Source organism: Miniopterus schreibersii, assembly GCF_964146895.1.
Source record: "Miniopterus schreibersii genome assembly, chromosome: 2".
NCBI lineage: Eukaryota > Metazoa > Chordata > Mammalia > Chiroptera > Miniopteridae > Miniopterus > Miniopterus schreibersii.
Genome location: NC_138102.1, coordinates 27772049 through 27786939, shown reverse-complemented (window position 1 = coordinate 27786939; position 14891 = coordinate 27772049). Strand labels below are relative to the sequence as shown.

The following is a 14891-nucleotide window of genomic DNA, read 5'->3' as shown; positions in this document are numbered from 1 at the left end:
AGAAAGGACCAAAGGGATCATCCCCAGGAATGTGTGCACTGACTCTTCACATACCTTATGAGAATTCAAGATACGTAGGCCACCCAGTAACAGCCAACACATTCTTGAGCTACAGAGTGTGGGAAATGCCTACTGACTGTTCCCAACACACATTTGCTATCAGTTCTACCCCCTGAGAATGAGGCTTTTATGATCACCAGAGTAAACAGAGTTCTGGCAGATCAAAGAAGGTCGGGTTTCTAATCCAAAAGCTGACTAGGTCTGGGTGGCTAAGAAACTCTACAGAATGTGGACAGAAATCAACAGCACTGTCAACAATGCCTCCTTCAGGAACCTTCCTCCCCATCCTGCCAGATGTATCCGTATGTGCCCCAGTTGGTTTTTCTGACGGCAGTTTCTGGCCAAGCAGAAGGTCTGATTCCTTTTTATAGCTCTGTAAGTTTTCAGATCCCACAAGTACAAAGAACACTTAATATGTTGATTTTGGAATCAGGAGCTGAAGGGAAGTGATCAGAGGTCTCTTTTTTAAGACTGCGGGGGTCTTTCTAAGTCAAACTCAGTATTGCCCTGCCCCCAAAGGAGTCACAAAAAAGACATTTCTCGCTAAACAGAGAATTATCAGTGGAGTCATAAGTTGTTGCTAAGTTACCAGCGTTCTCACAAACAATGAGAATGAGAATAATGACAGATCCATTAGGATGCTAAACTTGGACTTCCATCAAAGACTAGCTAGTATTTCTTGTGCCAGAGTGTTTATGAGCTTTATACTATGTCTTAATAAGGAAATAATAGTTCCCAAAGGGCACAGGAATTGATAAAACTTGGGCTACATACATGACCAATGACAGAATCAGTAAATCTGTGAGCAAGAGAGCAGTAATGCAATTGCCCTTACGGAGCTCTTGTATGATATATTGATTATCCAGCTACTTAGTTATTATGTTTTTCGATGTTTATTAGTCACACAATTTTAATCACCCAAAGTCCTTCCATTCAATTTTTACAGCTTTTAAAACATGTCTTAGGAAAATGCGCTTCCTCTTTTCTCCTATACCCACACCACTCCTGGCCTCTACTCTTCTCATTCGAGGGTTCTCTGGGGAAAGATGAGTGTTTCATTTCCACCCTGAATGATATTCAACTAATACCTTATTGCGAGCCTACTGTGTGCAAGGCCTGGGGCTCCCCCGTGTGCACTTTTGTCCCTGACAATGAGGCTGTAATGGAGAATGCTTGTGGGAAACCCTCACATAATCCTTTCTCCACGTTCTCAGCCACGCCCTGGACAGTGAGCTCCGGGAGGGCAGGGCTGGGTCTGTCTCGCTTATCACTCTCTGATCACCACACAGCACAGGGCTTGGCACACACAATCATGGAAAAAAATAGTCAGCAAATGACTGAAATCAACAGTGACATTGACACTGCTGTAGAATTAGTCAACAGGCAGGGTACTGCGTGGGATATCCAGACGCCAAAATGGACTGCATATGGGGGAAACCCAGGAAATAGATGGGGGGGAAAATGGGCTTATGTTGGAATCACTTCCACATAAAAGGTTGACTTTAGCTGGTATAGGCTATATATTTATTATAAGGAAAATCATCTATATATATTCTAATTATTTTCAGCCAAATCCTACATACTACATGCCTCATCTTATATGTAAACAAACAAAGGTACATAAAGGCCAAAGAAGAACTTGCCCAGGTCACCCCTGAAAGAACTAAAACCAAACCCATGTACCCACATCACTGAGCCTAAGACCTTGTGCATCTTTGAGCTGCACCTGAGGTCCTCAGGCCTCACCTGGCTGGCCTGGGGGTCCAGGGTTTCCTGGAAAGCCTGCTTGTCCTTTGTCACCAATGGGGCCACTTGGGCCATACCCTGGAGGCCCAGGAGGGCCGATGTCACCACGACTGCCGGGAAATCCAGCTCCTCCAGGGGGGCCACGGTCTCCTTTTAATCCTACTAAACCCTGATGTGAAAAGAGAAAAAGAAACGTTATCAGCAGACATACCAACACTCCTGCCCGTGTCACATTTTCCACACTCTGTAGTAAATAAGTACCAAGGTTTAACTGGCTTATGCTATTTATTTACTGTAACCCTTCTACAAAGGTCAATTTGTGGTTAATAAATGAAACCAGCAGTCTTTTCTCTAAGCTGAGCCATCCTCCTCCCTCCCTTATCCTACAGAAGGAGACACTTCAAAGAGTGAGGTATTTATATCTGGAATCTTCTTTTAAAGGATGTGCATGAATGCCATTAACTTGAAATTTCACCACCCTTCCAACATAGGAATGTCTTTTCAGTCGCCTCCAATACATCAGAAGACACTGATCTGTTATCATCCAATTACCAAGTCAACACTGGCAACACCATCAGCGTAGGTTTATAGACTTAAGTTTTCCCATGAACCAGAAAATAAGTTCATTTATGACAATGACCATTTAAGTGAAAATAGGTAGATATGATACAAATTATTCATTTCTTTATTCTTTGCATGCCCATCTGTAAAGTGCATGTTCAAAGTCTGGAAATAAACATACCGGGGAGCCTTTGGGGCCGGGCAGACCTGGATGGCCATCTCTTCCAGGAGAGCCTGCTCTGCCTGGCATACCAGGTTGTCCTGGAAAACCTGGGTCTCCTTTGTCACCTTTGAGTCGCATGTCGAAGTAAATCTCACCAGGCTCTCCCTTGGCTCCTGGCTGGCCCATCAGCCCTGGTGAACCTTGAGGGCCCTACAAGAACAAAACTTTATGACACCACTCATGCTGGTTACAAGGTCAACAAGAAAATCAAAAAGCTACCTCCTTAAAAACTGGCAATGTGTTTAGGTCTCCTCATTCATTTTCTAGGAGCCATCCAATAGCTCTGTGACTAAGCCCTGATCTGACCTAACTTCTCATAAAAACACTTAAAAAACATTCTTATGCCCAGCCGGCATGGCTCAGTGGTTGAGCATTGACTTATGATCCTGGAGATGGTGGTTTCGATTCCCAGTCGGGGCCTATGCCTGGGTTTCAGGCTCAGTACTCAGCAGGGGTTATGCAGGAGGCAGCCAATCAATGAATTTCTCATCATTGATGTTTCTGTCTCTATCTCCCTTTCCCTTCTTTTCTCTGAAATCAATAAAGATATATATATATTTTTAAAAAAAAAACAAAAAACATTATTATGTATTCTGAACAGAGACTGGAATGCAACAGGGGGAATAATGGTGTGGCACTGGGTACCTAGATCATACAATAGTTCTTAGGTAACTTTCCTGTCCCTTACAACTGTTAAATATTCACAAGAATATTATAGCCCCTGAATGTGTAACATCCGGGGCTCAGGCACTGGAGAAATGGCTTCTAGGTGCAGTTGGTGGTTAAGAGTCAACAAAGGCTAGGAAGGACCATGTTTTCTCTAAGTGTGGTCATTGCTGAAATTGTACAGGTCTCCTTTCACGCTTACGCTCCAAATTCTGGAAGAGAGAAGGATTCCAGGGCACCAAGGAGACAGAACACTCTGGGAAGCGAGCACTGGGCCAGCTCTAAAATTACTCTGAGCAACTTTCCCAAGAGACAAACGCAGGACATTTTTCAGTTCCTGGAAAGTTAAATCTGCAAGGAATGCCCACACCCATAGACGGTTTCTCCTCCAGCCACTCTGAGAGCTGGGGTTCACAAGGCAAACAGCCAAGGTTGCAAATAACTGTCTCCCTTACTTGTTCTCTTAGGCCTGAGAGAAAGCTCTTCAGCCTCCCTGCTGACTTGGCAGAATTTAAAACTCTTCACAATTCATTTAATTTGAATTCATTTTTATAAACTCCCTTTCAACTGGTTCTTGGATATACGTGAATCACACATATGTGTGTATGTGTAATCTATACTTCTCAAAGGAAGACACTGAAGACAAACAACATCCCAAAATGCATACAATCTTTAGATTTAAGGAATGGCTACCACTTATTGAGCGCCTGCCACATATTCCAATCATTTTCCTGTCCCAACTCGGCAGGGAAAATATTCAAAGCACCATTTAGCAGGGAAGGCATGGGGATTAAAATGTTTGTGGAATGTTTTATTTTCTTCTTTATCATGGCTTCTACGCAACCATCCTTATCCCTCCTCTGCTTCCCCATTACCCATTTTTATTAGATGTGAGGCCGGAGAAACGGGTGTCTGGGCTGCGTTTCAGGCACAGTGGAGGCAGGAAGGATCCCAGAAAAGCCAAGTAGATAAAGACCATGTCCAGAGGTTAAAAGCATCCTTTACTGCCTGCTTCAAAGTTCTTCCGCCTTTGATCGCCACCCCAGTCCAGGCTTCCCAGCTATGGGAACTTCTCATGCATTTAGAAATATTTTAAACAACTGCAACTTCTAACTTATCTCCCCAGGCCCAGGAAAGCTCTGGAAAGCAGGATCTCAAGACCTAACTTCAAAAGGAGAAAACTACTGCAGAATTCCAGCTGTTTCAGTCCCATTTCAACTCGTTTTATCCCTGACCCGCCTTTACAGAAGCATTCAGTAATATTTTTTAAAAATACGAATATTAAAGAGCTACAACAAAAACCAATAATGCTAAAGATTTGCGGTTCAATTTATGACAAAAGAAAAAAAAAAGGGAAACAAGAATAAAAGTAATTGTAGAAACTGGTTAACGCTCAAAGAACTTATAGGAACCAAGAAAATACGAGGACAATGTCCTAAGGTTTACGGGCTTTAGATATAAAGCTGCTTATATGAAATAAAATGTCCTTCAATATTTAAGATTATTACTATTCTATTCAATTGGTCCTTTTAAAACAAAGCAGAAAAGTGAAAAGCTGGCATTTTGATTAACTGAAAGGTTTCATGTCCATATGATCAAGATATTTCATTTACAGATATGAAAAACCATCTTTACAACAGAGGTGAGTGAAAGGAATTTTCAAAATATTTATCTGTTAGAAGAAGAATAAAAATAGTATTTCAAATTCCTAGAAAGAAACAGGTCAGTTTTCCTCTCTCTCTCCCTAGAAACGATTGGTGCTAAATATCCATGAGCATGTTTTTAGACTATCTGGTATGATAAACAATGACTGTGCAGAAGGACAATTCAACTCAACAGTGTCGCTGCTAAGAGGTGACTCTTGGGGCACCATTGGTTTCAAGAACTCCCAGAGACCCTGTGGGAAACGGACACACCAGCATTCTGCTGCGCCTGGACACAGGTAAGCGGCCCCTGAATTATGACCAGGTGAGAAGGTGGCTGAGATGCGGGTTCTGGATTCCAACGGCCCCGCTCATTCTCAGGTGAATGAGTGAGGAGGGACACAGGGAGTAATTCTAGATGACAGGACAAACAGATACTTTCATAAGCTCCCAAATAAGGCAGAAGCTATATTGCAAATGCAAAATTAGACACCTTTGTTAGTTTGCTTGGTGGCAACTTCCAATACGGATATGAACTCCGACAGGCTTACTTACAGGCAGTCCTTCCACGCCATCCCTGCCAGGTAGACCTTTATCGCCCTTGGCCCCTGGCTGTCCCGGGTAACCTTTCGTAAGAGACAGAGAAAAAATTACAGCACCTTATTGATGAGACACTTTCTAATAACTCAAGAGCTTTTCAATTTCTTTGAGATTCGAAAGTTCAAAAAAAAGATTCAAAGTACAAAGGTGTTTATACAAAATGGATGATGCTTGAAGAATCTCAAGAAAGTAATAACAAAAATGTTCAAGATGGGCTGGCTCAGAAAGGGAAAGGGACCCCAAACGCATAGAAGTAACACTGAAGGGGGACGGCGACGAGTCCTCCCACCCCGGGCCATTTCCAGTAAAAACGTTCAGTTAACGTCTTTTGAGATAATGAAATTTGCAGAGCTGAGTGAACCATATGTTGCTATCCTTTTATTAGGACATTTTAATGACAGGGAATTTATAGGCCATCTTGATGATTTTCAACAAAGTGGACAAAATCCTGGAAGCAGGACATGACATTGTCATTATTACACTTTAGTTTTGAATGCAGAAAATTAGGTGTCTCCTGGAGTAAGATGAGTTTCACTGTGAAGGTTCCAACCCACTGAAGCAAATTCTGACCTGTTCCTTTTCACTTATAGAATCTTACCTATTTCTCCTGGGGGTCCCTGTGGCCCAGGGGGTCCACGAAGTCCTTCTGTGTCACAGATAAGGCAACCCTCTCCTTTTTGACCTAAAAAAAAGGGAAACACACAAGTACTTTTATGTGACACGTGAACAGAAGTCTCTGCAATGTAGTGACAGAATAGGAAAGGGCAAAGAAGGCTGTTATCCTAATAGTGACGTATTCAAATGTGTGTTTTCTCGATTACCTAACCCCTGTGCCAGATACCTCTGTTAACCTGCTGTGTGTCCCTGTCACTGGGCACACTTCACAGGTAAACACTTTCAACGCCTCACTACAAAGTGATCCAGAACTCAATTTTGCCTATCAGCCAGAAAAGTTTTAACTGCTATAATTTTGTCTCTCTCTCTAAAACTCCCCTTTATTTTTTAAATATTTGTTAGCAAAATACATATCGCCGCTGGACTTAAACCCATGTAACAAGCTGACAGATGGCCACTGGGTATAAGAAGCCGTGAAAGCAAGAACAAATACCAGACCTGACACTGAGACGGAAAAGTAGAGAGACCGCAGTACAGAAATGGAAGGAAATGCCTTTTCTTTGGAAGTTTTAACATCTTATGTTTTGACTTTCAAACTAAGCTAAAAGGCCTTAGGGGGTTTTAGATACACCCATGTCCTAAACTATAAGATGCCTGGTTTCTAGGCACAAATCAGGTTTAACATAGAGCAGAGCACACATGGAGACATCCATGCTTGGAAATCACTGAGGCTGGTCGGCATCATCCTCGTGTGGTCGCCCTGAAGGGCGCTCCCAGCCGCAGGCACCGCTGCTACGCACTCTGGCCCATGGTCAGGAACAGAAAGGGGACCAATGCAGGCAGCCTCGTGTCCCTAAACTCTGGGCACGGTCCACTGCTTCGTTCTGTGTTCTTCTCGGGGCAGAACAGCAGCCCAAAGGTGGGACAGACACAGTAGTCCAAGTCTGCTAACAACGCAGCTAAGTTCTAGATGCCCTGGGGTTCTGCGGGTGTCTGCCGTGAGCCCAGGGGCAGGCGGGGAGCGGCACCAACACTGCCATGGGGCAGGCTGACGGTTCCCTAGCAGGAGCATGAAGACACAGGGAGAAAAAGGCTTCTCTTAGGATTCAGGGAATAGATAAATAAAATCTCAGCACAAAGGACCTTCTGACCATTGGCTCTGTCATAAAATGTAGAAGCCCATCTTAGACAGTACTAAATACCTGGCAACCAGAGAGTCACTGAAAGACAGATGACCTCTGACTGGTGGCAACCCTGCCCCCCCCTCCCCCATGATTCGTGGCTAACAAAATTCTAAGATTTAGCTGAAACTGTTTCCATGAAGCATTTGTGTTTTCAACTTTTGAAGAGCAAAAATTCTTAGCAATCTAAAGCCAGAAATGGTACACAATGCAGTACATTTGGGGGGCAGCCTCCTATTTGTTCTACCCTTGGGCACTCAGGGATGTATAAATATCAGAACATCCCCTGTTTATTACACTCTAAGACAGGACTGTTGGTGCAGTGATTATCCACTCTGTTTCCAAGATGGGGAAGGGATTATGATGTGTCCTGTGTTGGTGGTAGAGTAAAAACTTGGATAGAATAAAGATAAAACTGAGAGCTCTGGGTGGAGTCAGCTGATGCAGAGCAGATTTTCTCATACTGATTATGTGCACATGGCTTGCAAGGGTGATGAGCATTCCATGTGTGCATTTGAGATTTCACTTGAAAGAAAGACGTGCCTTCTTTGAAAAGGGAACTCTCAAACTCTGAACTTTTGAAAGATCGCAGTAAGACGTCAATCTGAGAGTTTAACCTGCTGGCCGTGGAGAGGGTAAAGGGCAGGAACTCTGACACCAGGGCCATGTCTTCCCATTGCCTCCCAGGTGAGAGCTGTCTCTCAAAATCCCAACAAGAGGACAGTCCCAGCAGAGTTGTAGGGAGACACATCCTAGAATGGACTTTGAGGGTAGTTCCAAATAAAGGGAGAACACACCCACGTCCACCCAAAGCCAATAAGTACGGAGACATATATTACAGACCCACACACAATCTTTTTTTTTAATTAATCTCTTACCTTTCTCTCCAACTTCGCCCAACAATCCTGGCTGCCCTGGAATTCCGGGAGGACCTCGATCACCTATCGGTCCAGGCTGGCATTCCACAATTCCATCTGAAATGGATTTTTAAAGTTACAGTTATCATTCCTACCTAACTGAAGCTGGGAATCCCCCCCCCCCCCCGGTAATTCACTCTCTATTATAAAACCAAACTTTTAGGTTATTTGGTCAGTATTAGAAATCCAGCTTTAGTTTGCTTACAAACATGACCAGCACACACAGCATCTAGTCGCCACTGCAAGCCATCACTTCTGGAATTTCTATCTCACGATTCTAAAGCAAATCTCATCAGCCCTGTCCTGTATTTTATTTCATCATCTTGCAAAGTACACGCCATCACCCTTATTTCACAGGTTAAGAAACGGAGGGTCAAAAAAGTGAGGCGGTTTCTCCATTGTCACACATCTGTGAAATCAAAGCAAAGACTTGAACCACTTCATTTCGTACTCTTGCTAAGGAAATCCACGGCAAAGTCATCATTATTTCAGAGGTGCAGGCTGTCCGTGGGGAACTGCCCGACTGTCCCTGTTCAATGCTGAGTGTCGTTTATGTGCAAAGCATGAGAATGAACTGCAGTAAGGCGAACACCATCTGCTGTGGGTTCCGAGGCGCACCGTGATCATTTATATTTTCCTCTCCAATCTCTCTGAAGAAAATGACAAAGTAGCTTAACCTACAGCTCTGCGAGGGTGTTCCCGTCATGGCTGTCATCCAAATGTCGTGAGCTACAGCTCCTGTCCCCCTCGGCCCCTCTCCCCTCCGCACTGTCTTCTCTTCAGGATGGAGACAGGACAAGGAGAGAGGCCAGCAGTCACCGGCTTTCTGCTTGGCTCTCCCAATCACGAGGACCTAAAAATGGGCCCAAACCTCCCTATTTTATGACTTTGCTTAGAGCTCCGAGGAAAAAGGTAGTTTGAAATGTCTAAGTTCGATAGAAGTCCAGGAAGAAAGTGTTCTGGCTTCGTTTGCTGGTTGCTTGCTTCTGTTTTCCTGGGACCTCGGGGAGAAACTTAGGCATAAGGAGGCCTGAGGGGACGATAATTCTGTCACAGGGCTACTGGCTCCATTGGCTCCTTTCCCACCTGGCTCACTGACCCCATTGGTCTTGAACAAAGTGGAGTCCATTTTATATGCTTCCAAGAGCAGTCCCTAACTTCCTTGACTGTTGAGAACTGGCATCCCCAGGCCTGCAAGCCGAGGGCATGTGATCTCCCTCACTCTGGAAACATGGCCTCATGAATATTGACAGACATAAAACCATTACTTTTCTTTTCCAGAACACATCTCCTTCTGGCTTCACCTCAATCAGGATCCCTTCACATCCTAGTAAAAAAGCAACTTTCTACCCTCAGAAAAAACAATTTAAAACAATTTTAAGTCTAAAGCAAGAATTTAATGTTTATTTCTGATAAGCTCTAAAATGCAAGTTGGAATTCGAGATTTACACTGGCTGCTCCCTGAGGGCCTCTGTGGTTACAGGCTGCCACCACATGGGACGAGAACATGGGGCAGGATCAGGGAGTAGAAATCTTTGCATTGCATGGTTAATGAGGGACTGACAGGTCCCAAGGTGGCAATTAGTTTTAAGATGTGGCCTCTTTAACATATACTTCAAATCTGAAAATCTCAGTTATAAATTATCTATTAATGTTCTATGATGATGAATCATTTAACTTACAAAAAGGCAAACCTGGAAAATTGGGATGGTAGATACTACAATGTGTTCAGCCAGCACATTCTACTCAACTAACAGTAGTGGAAAATTCATATCTTTATATGAAATTTGTTCATATTTCAGTACTGGCATAATTGCAAATATTAAAAAAAAAGTCCTTGATTTCTCCATGGTTCCCTCACCACCTTCATGTCCTTTGCCGATCACTATTTAAAATTACAACCCTATGACAGCCCTACCCCAGTGGCTCAGTTGGTTGGAGCATTGTCCCACATACCAAAAGGTTGCGGGTTTGATTCCCAGTAAGGGCACATACCTAGGTCATGGTTCTATGCCAGTCGGGGCATGTATGGAAGGCAACCAATCGATGTTTCTCTCTCACATCCACGTTTCTTTCTCTTTCTCTCTCCCCCTTTCTCTCTCTCTAAAATCAATAAAAACAGCCTCAGGTGAGGATTTTAAAAAAAGAGTTTAATGTTCTGGGCTTAGCTTTGATGAAGGGCTGTCATAAGAAAAATCCATGCAAAGTACCTTTAAAATGTGAAGCCCTCCATAATGTTACCACGTAGACCGTGAAGTCCACACCCACACAACCCTTCTTCGTGTGAGCGTGTATGTGTCTTAGTATCAGCCTGCGACTCTAGATAAGCTAGCATGTGTTCTTGGTTCAGTAAGAACTGTACAACTCAACTGGTTTACTTTTCACCTTTAGATGCCAGGAGACTCAGAGCTGGTTAACATATTTCTTATTCCTTTAAACCAGTTTTGTGATTTTATTTTTACTACTCCTTTCTGTAGCATGGCTAATTTTGCCATGTAAATAACTCATCAGTCACTGGACACCCCAGCCTTCTGTGCTGCATGTGAACTCTGGAGCATCCTCAAAGACCTGGGCCAGCCCTGCCCTGGCACCCTGTCCTCAATGGGGCACCGCATGAAATGGCCCCAGAGGGGACTTACTTGTGTGGCCCGGCTGCCCAGGAGGTCCAGGGGGTCCAGGAGGGCCCTGGAGTCCATCTCTTCCACTTGGTCCTGGCAAAGACGTCCCTGGATAGCCTTTGTCACCTTTCTCTCCTCGTTCACCAGGGTAGCCAGGAGCACCAGGTTGCCCAGGTAACGAGATGCCTGAACCAGAACAAGAGCTCATCTAAATAATCACAGTACAAGTTTAATGTCAACGGCACAAACTAATTTTCTTAACTGTGGAGGTAAAATGACTAGTGACCATCACTAAAAGGGGACCTGCTTAGACAAGTAAAATCAGATTCAATTGGCAGGCTTCTTACCATATAAACGCCAACAGTCAAAAGCTTTCCCCACATTAACTTTAAGGAAAGATCATAAAAAGTCCCACCCATTAAATACATGCTTCTAACTACATGCTAACCTGTACCTTACAAAATAAACACTTTCCTATGAACACTTCTTATTTTCATAACTAGAAAAATGTACAACAGAACTGTTAGCTATTTTACAGAAATATCTAATGTACATGATAAATATGTTCAGAACATAACCTGCAGAGAAGGTTTACAAGAGCCTTTAAGAATCAGCTCAAGATGCTCACCTGGGGGGCCTGGCTGGCCTTGCAGTCCTGGGTAACCTAAAAAGAGAAAAAGAGTTGGACAGAGTGAAACTGGTCCACTTGTGATTTATGGTTTGTACTTCTGTGCCCATGAGGACCCACTGTCAAGGGGAACACAAAGACTGAACTTGTGTCCCTGAAGCTACACAGATGCCAGGAGAAGGGCCCCAGAAAAGACAGTGTGACAATGAAACATAAGCCCGAATGAGACTCGGTCACCACGTGCATGGTCCTGCAAAGCACGCAGATGTTTTCAAGATGGAAATGAGTGCAGGTCAAAAATGGAAGAAAGGGAAAGAAAGGATGAAAGAAAGATGGGGGGAAGGGGAGGAGAGGAGGAAAGAGAGGGAGGGCTAGAGATAAAGGAAAGGAACTGACCTTTGGGGCCTGGCTCTCCTCTCAACCCCGGAGGCCCTGGGTACCCCCGCTCGCCTTTTTCTCCCAAGGGTCCTGGGCCGATAACCTGAATTACAGAACACGAGGTCATCACGGGCGTGAGAGTGACTGGTGCTGTGCAGAACAGCAGCACAGACGAAGAAACTAACGCTTTTTCTGTTATTTCATGAAATGTGAAAGAAAAGAATTAGTGGTGGTGGAGGGGGAATCAAAACCAATGAAATGAATATTACATAATGCCTTCCTTGCGGAAAACTCCACCTGGCAGCTCTGCTTCCTTTGTAATAATTTGCCTGGAAGGACCTTTGCCAACGAGGTAAAGTTAGAAAAATATTAATCCTGAGGTTTTTATCTGGAATTTCTAAATGCCCATACAAGCCATAACATGAATATTCTACTTTAAAGAGTGCTATTAGAAGACACCCTTACATTTCCGCAAGCAATGTGTAACAGAACTCCAATTTTTTTACAGGAAGAGGTTTTCTGCTTTCTTTTGTATTAAATGGTCCAAAGTGGGGACTTCCTTAAGGCCCTAGGGACAGAAGGCAAAAAGGAGTGAACCTGTCCACTCAATTCTAAATTACTAACATGCAAAGAAAATGACCAAGTCGACTACTACATTATTACCCTTAAAATATAATGCCTTTGTTGCAATTAAACTACTGGATATTATGGAAATCTGCTGATGAAGTTAAGCTAAAAACAGGTTACTCGAACGCTGCTCTGGGATCACAAATACGGAAAATGGAATCATAAGTATATATGGAAATATTAAAAGCATTCAGAAGGTTGGATAAGTTGATTCAATGATCCTATCCCTGGAAATGTAGCTTAAGGATAAATGACTCAAACTAACCTCCCCCCCCAGACACACACACACACACACACTCTCACACACACAGTGACGCGTTCGAGCATTCATCACCACAGTGCAGGCATGGCAACAAACGACGGTAACCGTTTCAGTTTCAAAAAGCTTTCGGGAAAAATCGTTAAAACAGTTAGAGCACAACACTGACAAAAGACTGAAACTGATTACTGGAAGATAAATTAAAAACACGAAGAATGTCCTTTTTTAAAAAAAGTTACATACATGGATTACAAGTCTGTATAACTATGCATATGCGCAAGGAGTAAAATGTTACTTGCAAAAACGCAAATCGTTTTGCTTAGAGCAGTGAAATTGCGGATGGCCCGTCCTTTTAGTAACATTTTCCTTGAGGGGCCATTTAAAAAAAAAGAGTTTCAGAGTGTGGGGCTACTAGTCCTACCCACATGTAAATCTTTTCCTTTTCAGTGGTCAAGGATACGCAGAAATTATCAAAATTTAATAAAAAGTGAGACCCAAACTCCACTCCATACAAAATAGAAAACCATTATTTCGGTTTATACATAGCCCCTTTACATAAAAATGTCATTCTGGGAACGCTGTGGAGCCTGTGGCATAGGCCACTGTTCGGCCCCATCTCTCCTTTCCTCCTTTCGAACCCTCACGGACCAGCAAACATTCCTCTTACTCACAATTCCGGGTGGGCCTGGAAGACCTGTTTCACCTTTTTCTCCCTACAAAAGAAAAAAAACAGCTTTAGCAATTTTTGACTATATTGTATTTTTTTAACTATAAAGAGTGTCTTGCAGAAAATAGTTAAAGCTTTACTTTTTCTGGAAAAATAGATTGTGCCCACCTACACTAATACTCTTTTCCTCTCCTTGGTTATCTCCCATTATGATGAGCCTAAAGTGCTCTGTAACAACTGTAACAAAAGCAAATCCATTTCGTTTTGCTTTGCGTAAGTGTGACATATGACGATAAAGATTTCGACAAAACATAGATGGAAAGCTAATTTGTCACATTACAAACAAGCTCGTAAATTCTGTTCTGTTGACTGCATGCTCTCTCAGAGAACTTTAATAGACTCATTTGTAAGCTGAATTAGTACACGGTGATTTACAATAAAATGAAAATAAATGAACATAAATAATTGTCATTCTTTGTGAGTCCATAGTCCTTTATTCTAGTAAAAATTTCTGAGCTGACCTACAAAATGAAGGTAAAAACTCCAAGTAGCGCCACCACTTACCTTATAACCCTCTCGCCCTGGGAGTCCTGGGTACCCCACGTCGCCAGGAAAGCCCTAAGTGAAAGAAGAAGCAACAACAACAGTAAGCTAGTGGAGGCCAACAGCTTGCTTTCAAAAGTCACAGAGAAATACTTACTAGACTCCCTTTCTCTCCTTTTTCACCATCTTTTCCAGGTTTTCCCTGAACAACGAAGATTTAAACATCAGTATTTCATAAATAATCATAGTAAATATGCTGTAACAACAAGGTTCTGATTCAAATACAAGTTCCTATGCCATCCTGCATAGGAAACCTCCGTGTAAGCTGATGGCTCTGTACTAAGGAGGAAGACAGTGTACACTGACTACGAAAAAGTTACAAGAGAAGAGGGCTTTTCAATGTTTAAAAAAAGGGAGCCTGATTAGTTCCAAATCTCCTAAGGTACCATTACATTTGGCAGCCTGGCTAACACCAGAGAGGTTCCCTGTTGGCAAGTGAGTACTGGGTAGCTGATATGCAGATGGTTGATTTTAGTGGAGGTTTCCCTGCGTTATTTCAGGGAAGACACTGAAAATGCTCAGGCTGCTGGAAGCTGAGTCTCCTCTCACCAGGACTAAGGGGGTGGGAAGCATCTGAGCATCCTCGCCCCGGGATGTGCATCTGAGACCCAGGCAGAGGTCTGAGCTGGCCTGGGAAGGGAGCGGCAAAGGGCACCAAGGACTCTGAGCAAGTGACAGGTGGCGTTCAGTGAGAAGCCAGCAGGGGGGCAGCTCTTCAGAGAGCCCCCCACCCAACGTCAGGCTTTCTGAGGGGGGGGCATGAATAACGAAGGGCCTGACCTTCTGGGAATTTTTTCAAGTAATGACAGTTCTCCTCATTTCTACTCCCAAGGGCTTCAGAAAAGCCCTTCAGGAGAGGAAAGGGAGAAACCAGAAAAGCCCTCCCACTCTCTTCCATT

At 43.4% G+C, this 14891-nt stretch overlaps 1 protein-coding gene across 1 annotated transcript in view; it reads right to left on the bottom strand.

The window, feature by feature from the left end:
* COL4A1 (collagen type IV alpha 1 chain) overlaps positions 1 to 14891 on the bottom strand; it is a 127703-nt gene that overhangs the window by 28605 nt on the left and 84207 nt on the right. The window contains exons 16-26 of the mRNA XM_081128619.1: positions 14090 to 14134; positions 13954 to 14007; positions 13394 to 13435; positions 11855 to 11939; positions 11459 to 11494; positions 10852 to 11016; positions 8174 to 8269; positions 6098 to 6181; positions 5455 to 5525; positions 2549 to 2740; positions 1807 to 1975 (exon numbers count right to left, since the gene is read on the bottom strand). Coding sequence (XP_080984745.1) covers positions 1807 to 1975; positions 2549 to 2740; positions 5455 to 5525; positions 6098 to 6181; positions 8174 to 8269; positions 10852 to 11016; positions 11459 to 11494; positions 11855 to 11939; positions 13394 to 13435; positions 13954 to 14007; positions 14090 to 14134 — 1039 coding nt within the window. The remainder of the gene's footprint in view (positions 1 to 1806; positions 1976 to 2548; positions 2741 to 5454; positions 5526 to 6097; positions 6182 to 8173; positions 8270 to 10851; positions 11017 to 11458; positions 11495 to 11854; positions 11940 to 13393; positions 13436 to 13953; positions 14008 to 14089; positions 14135 to 14891) is intronic.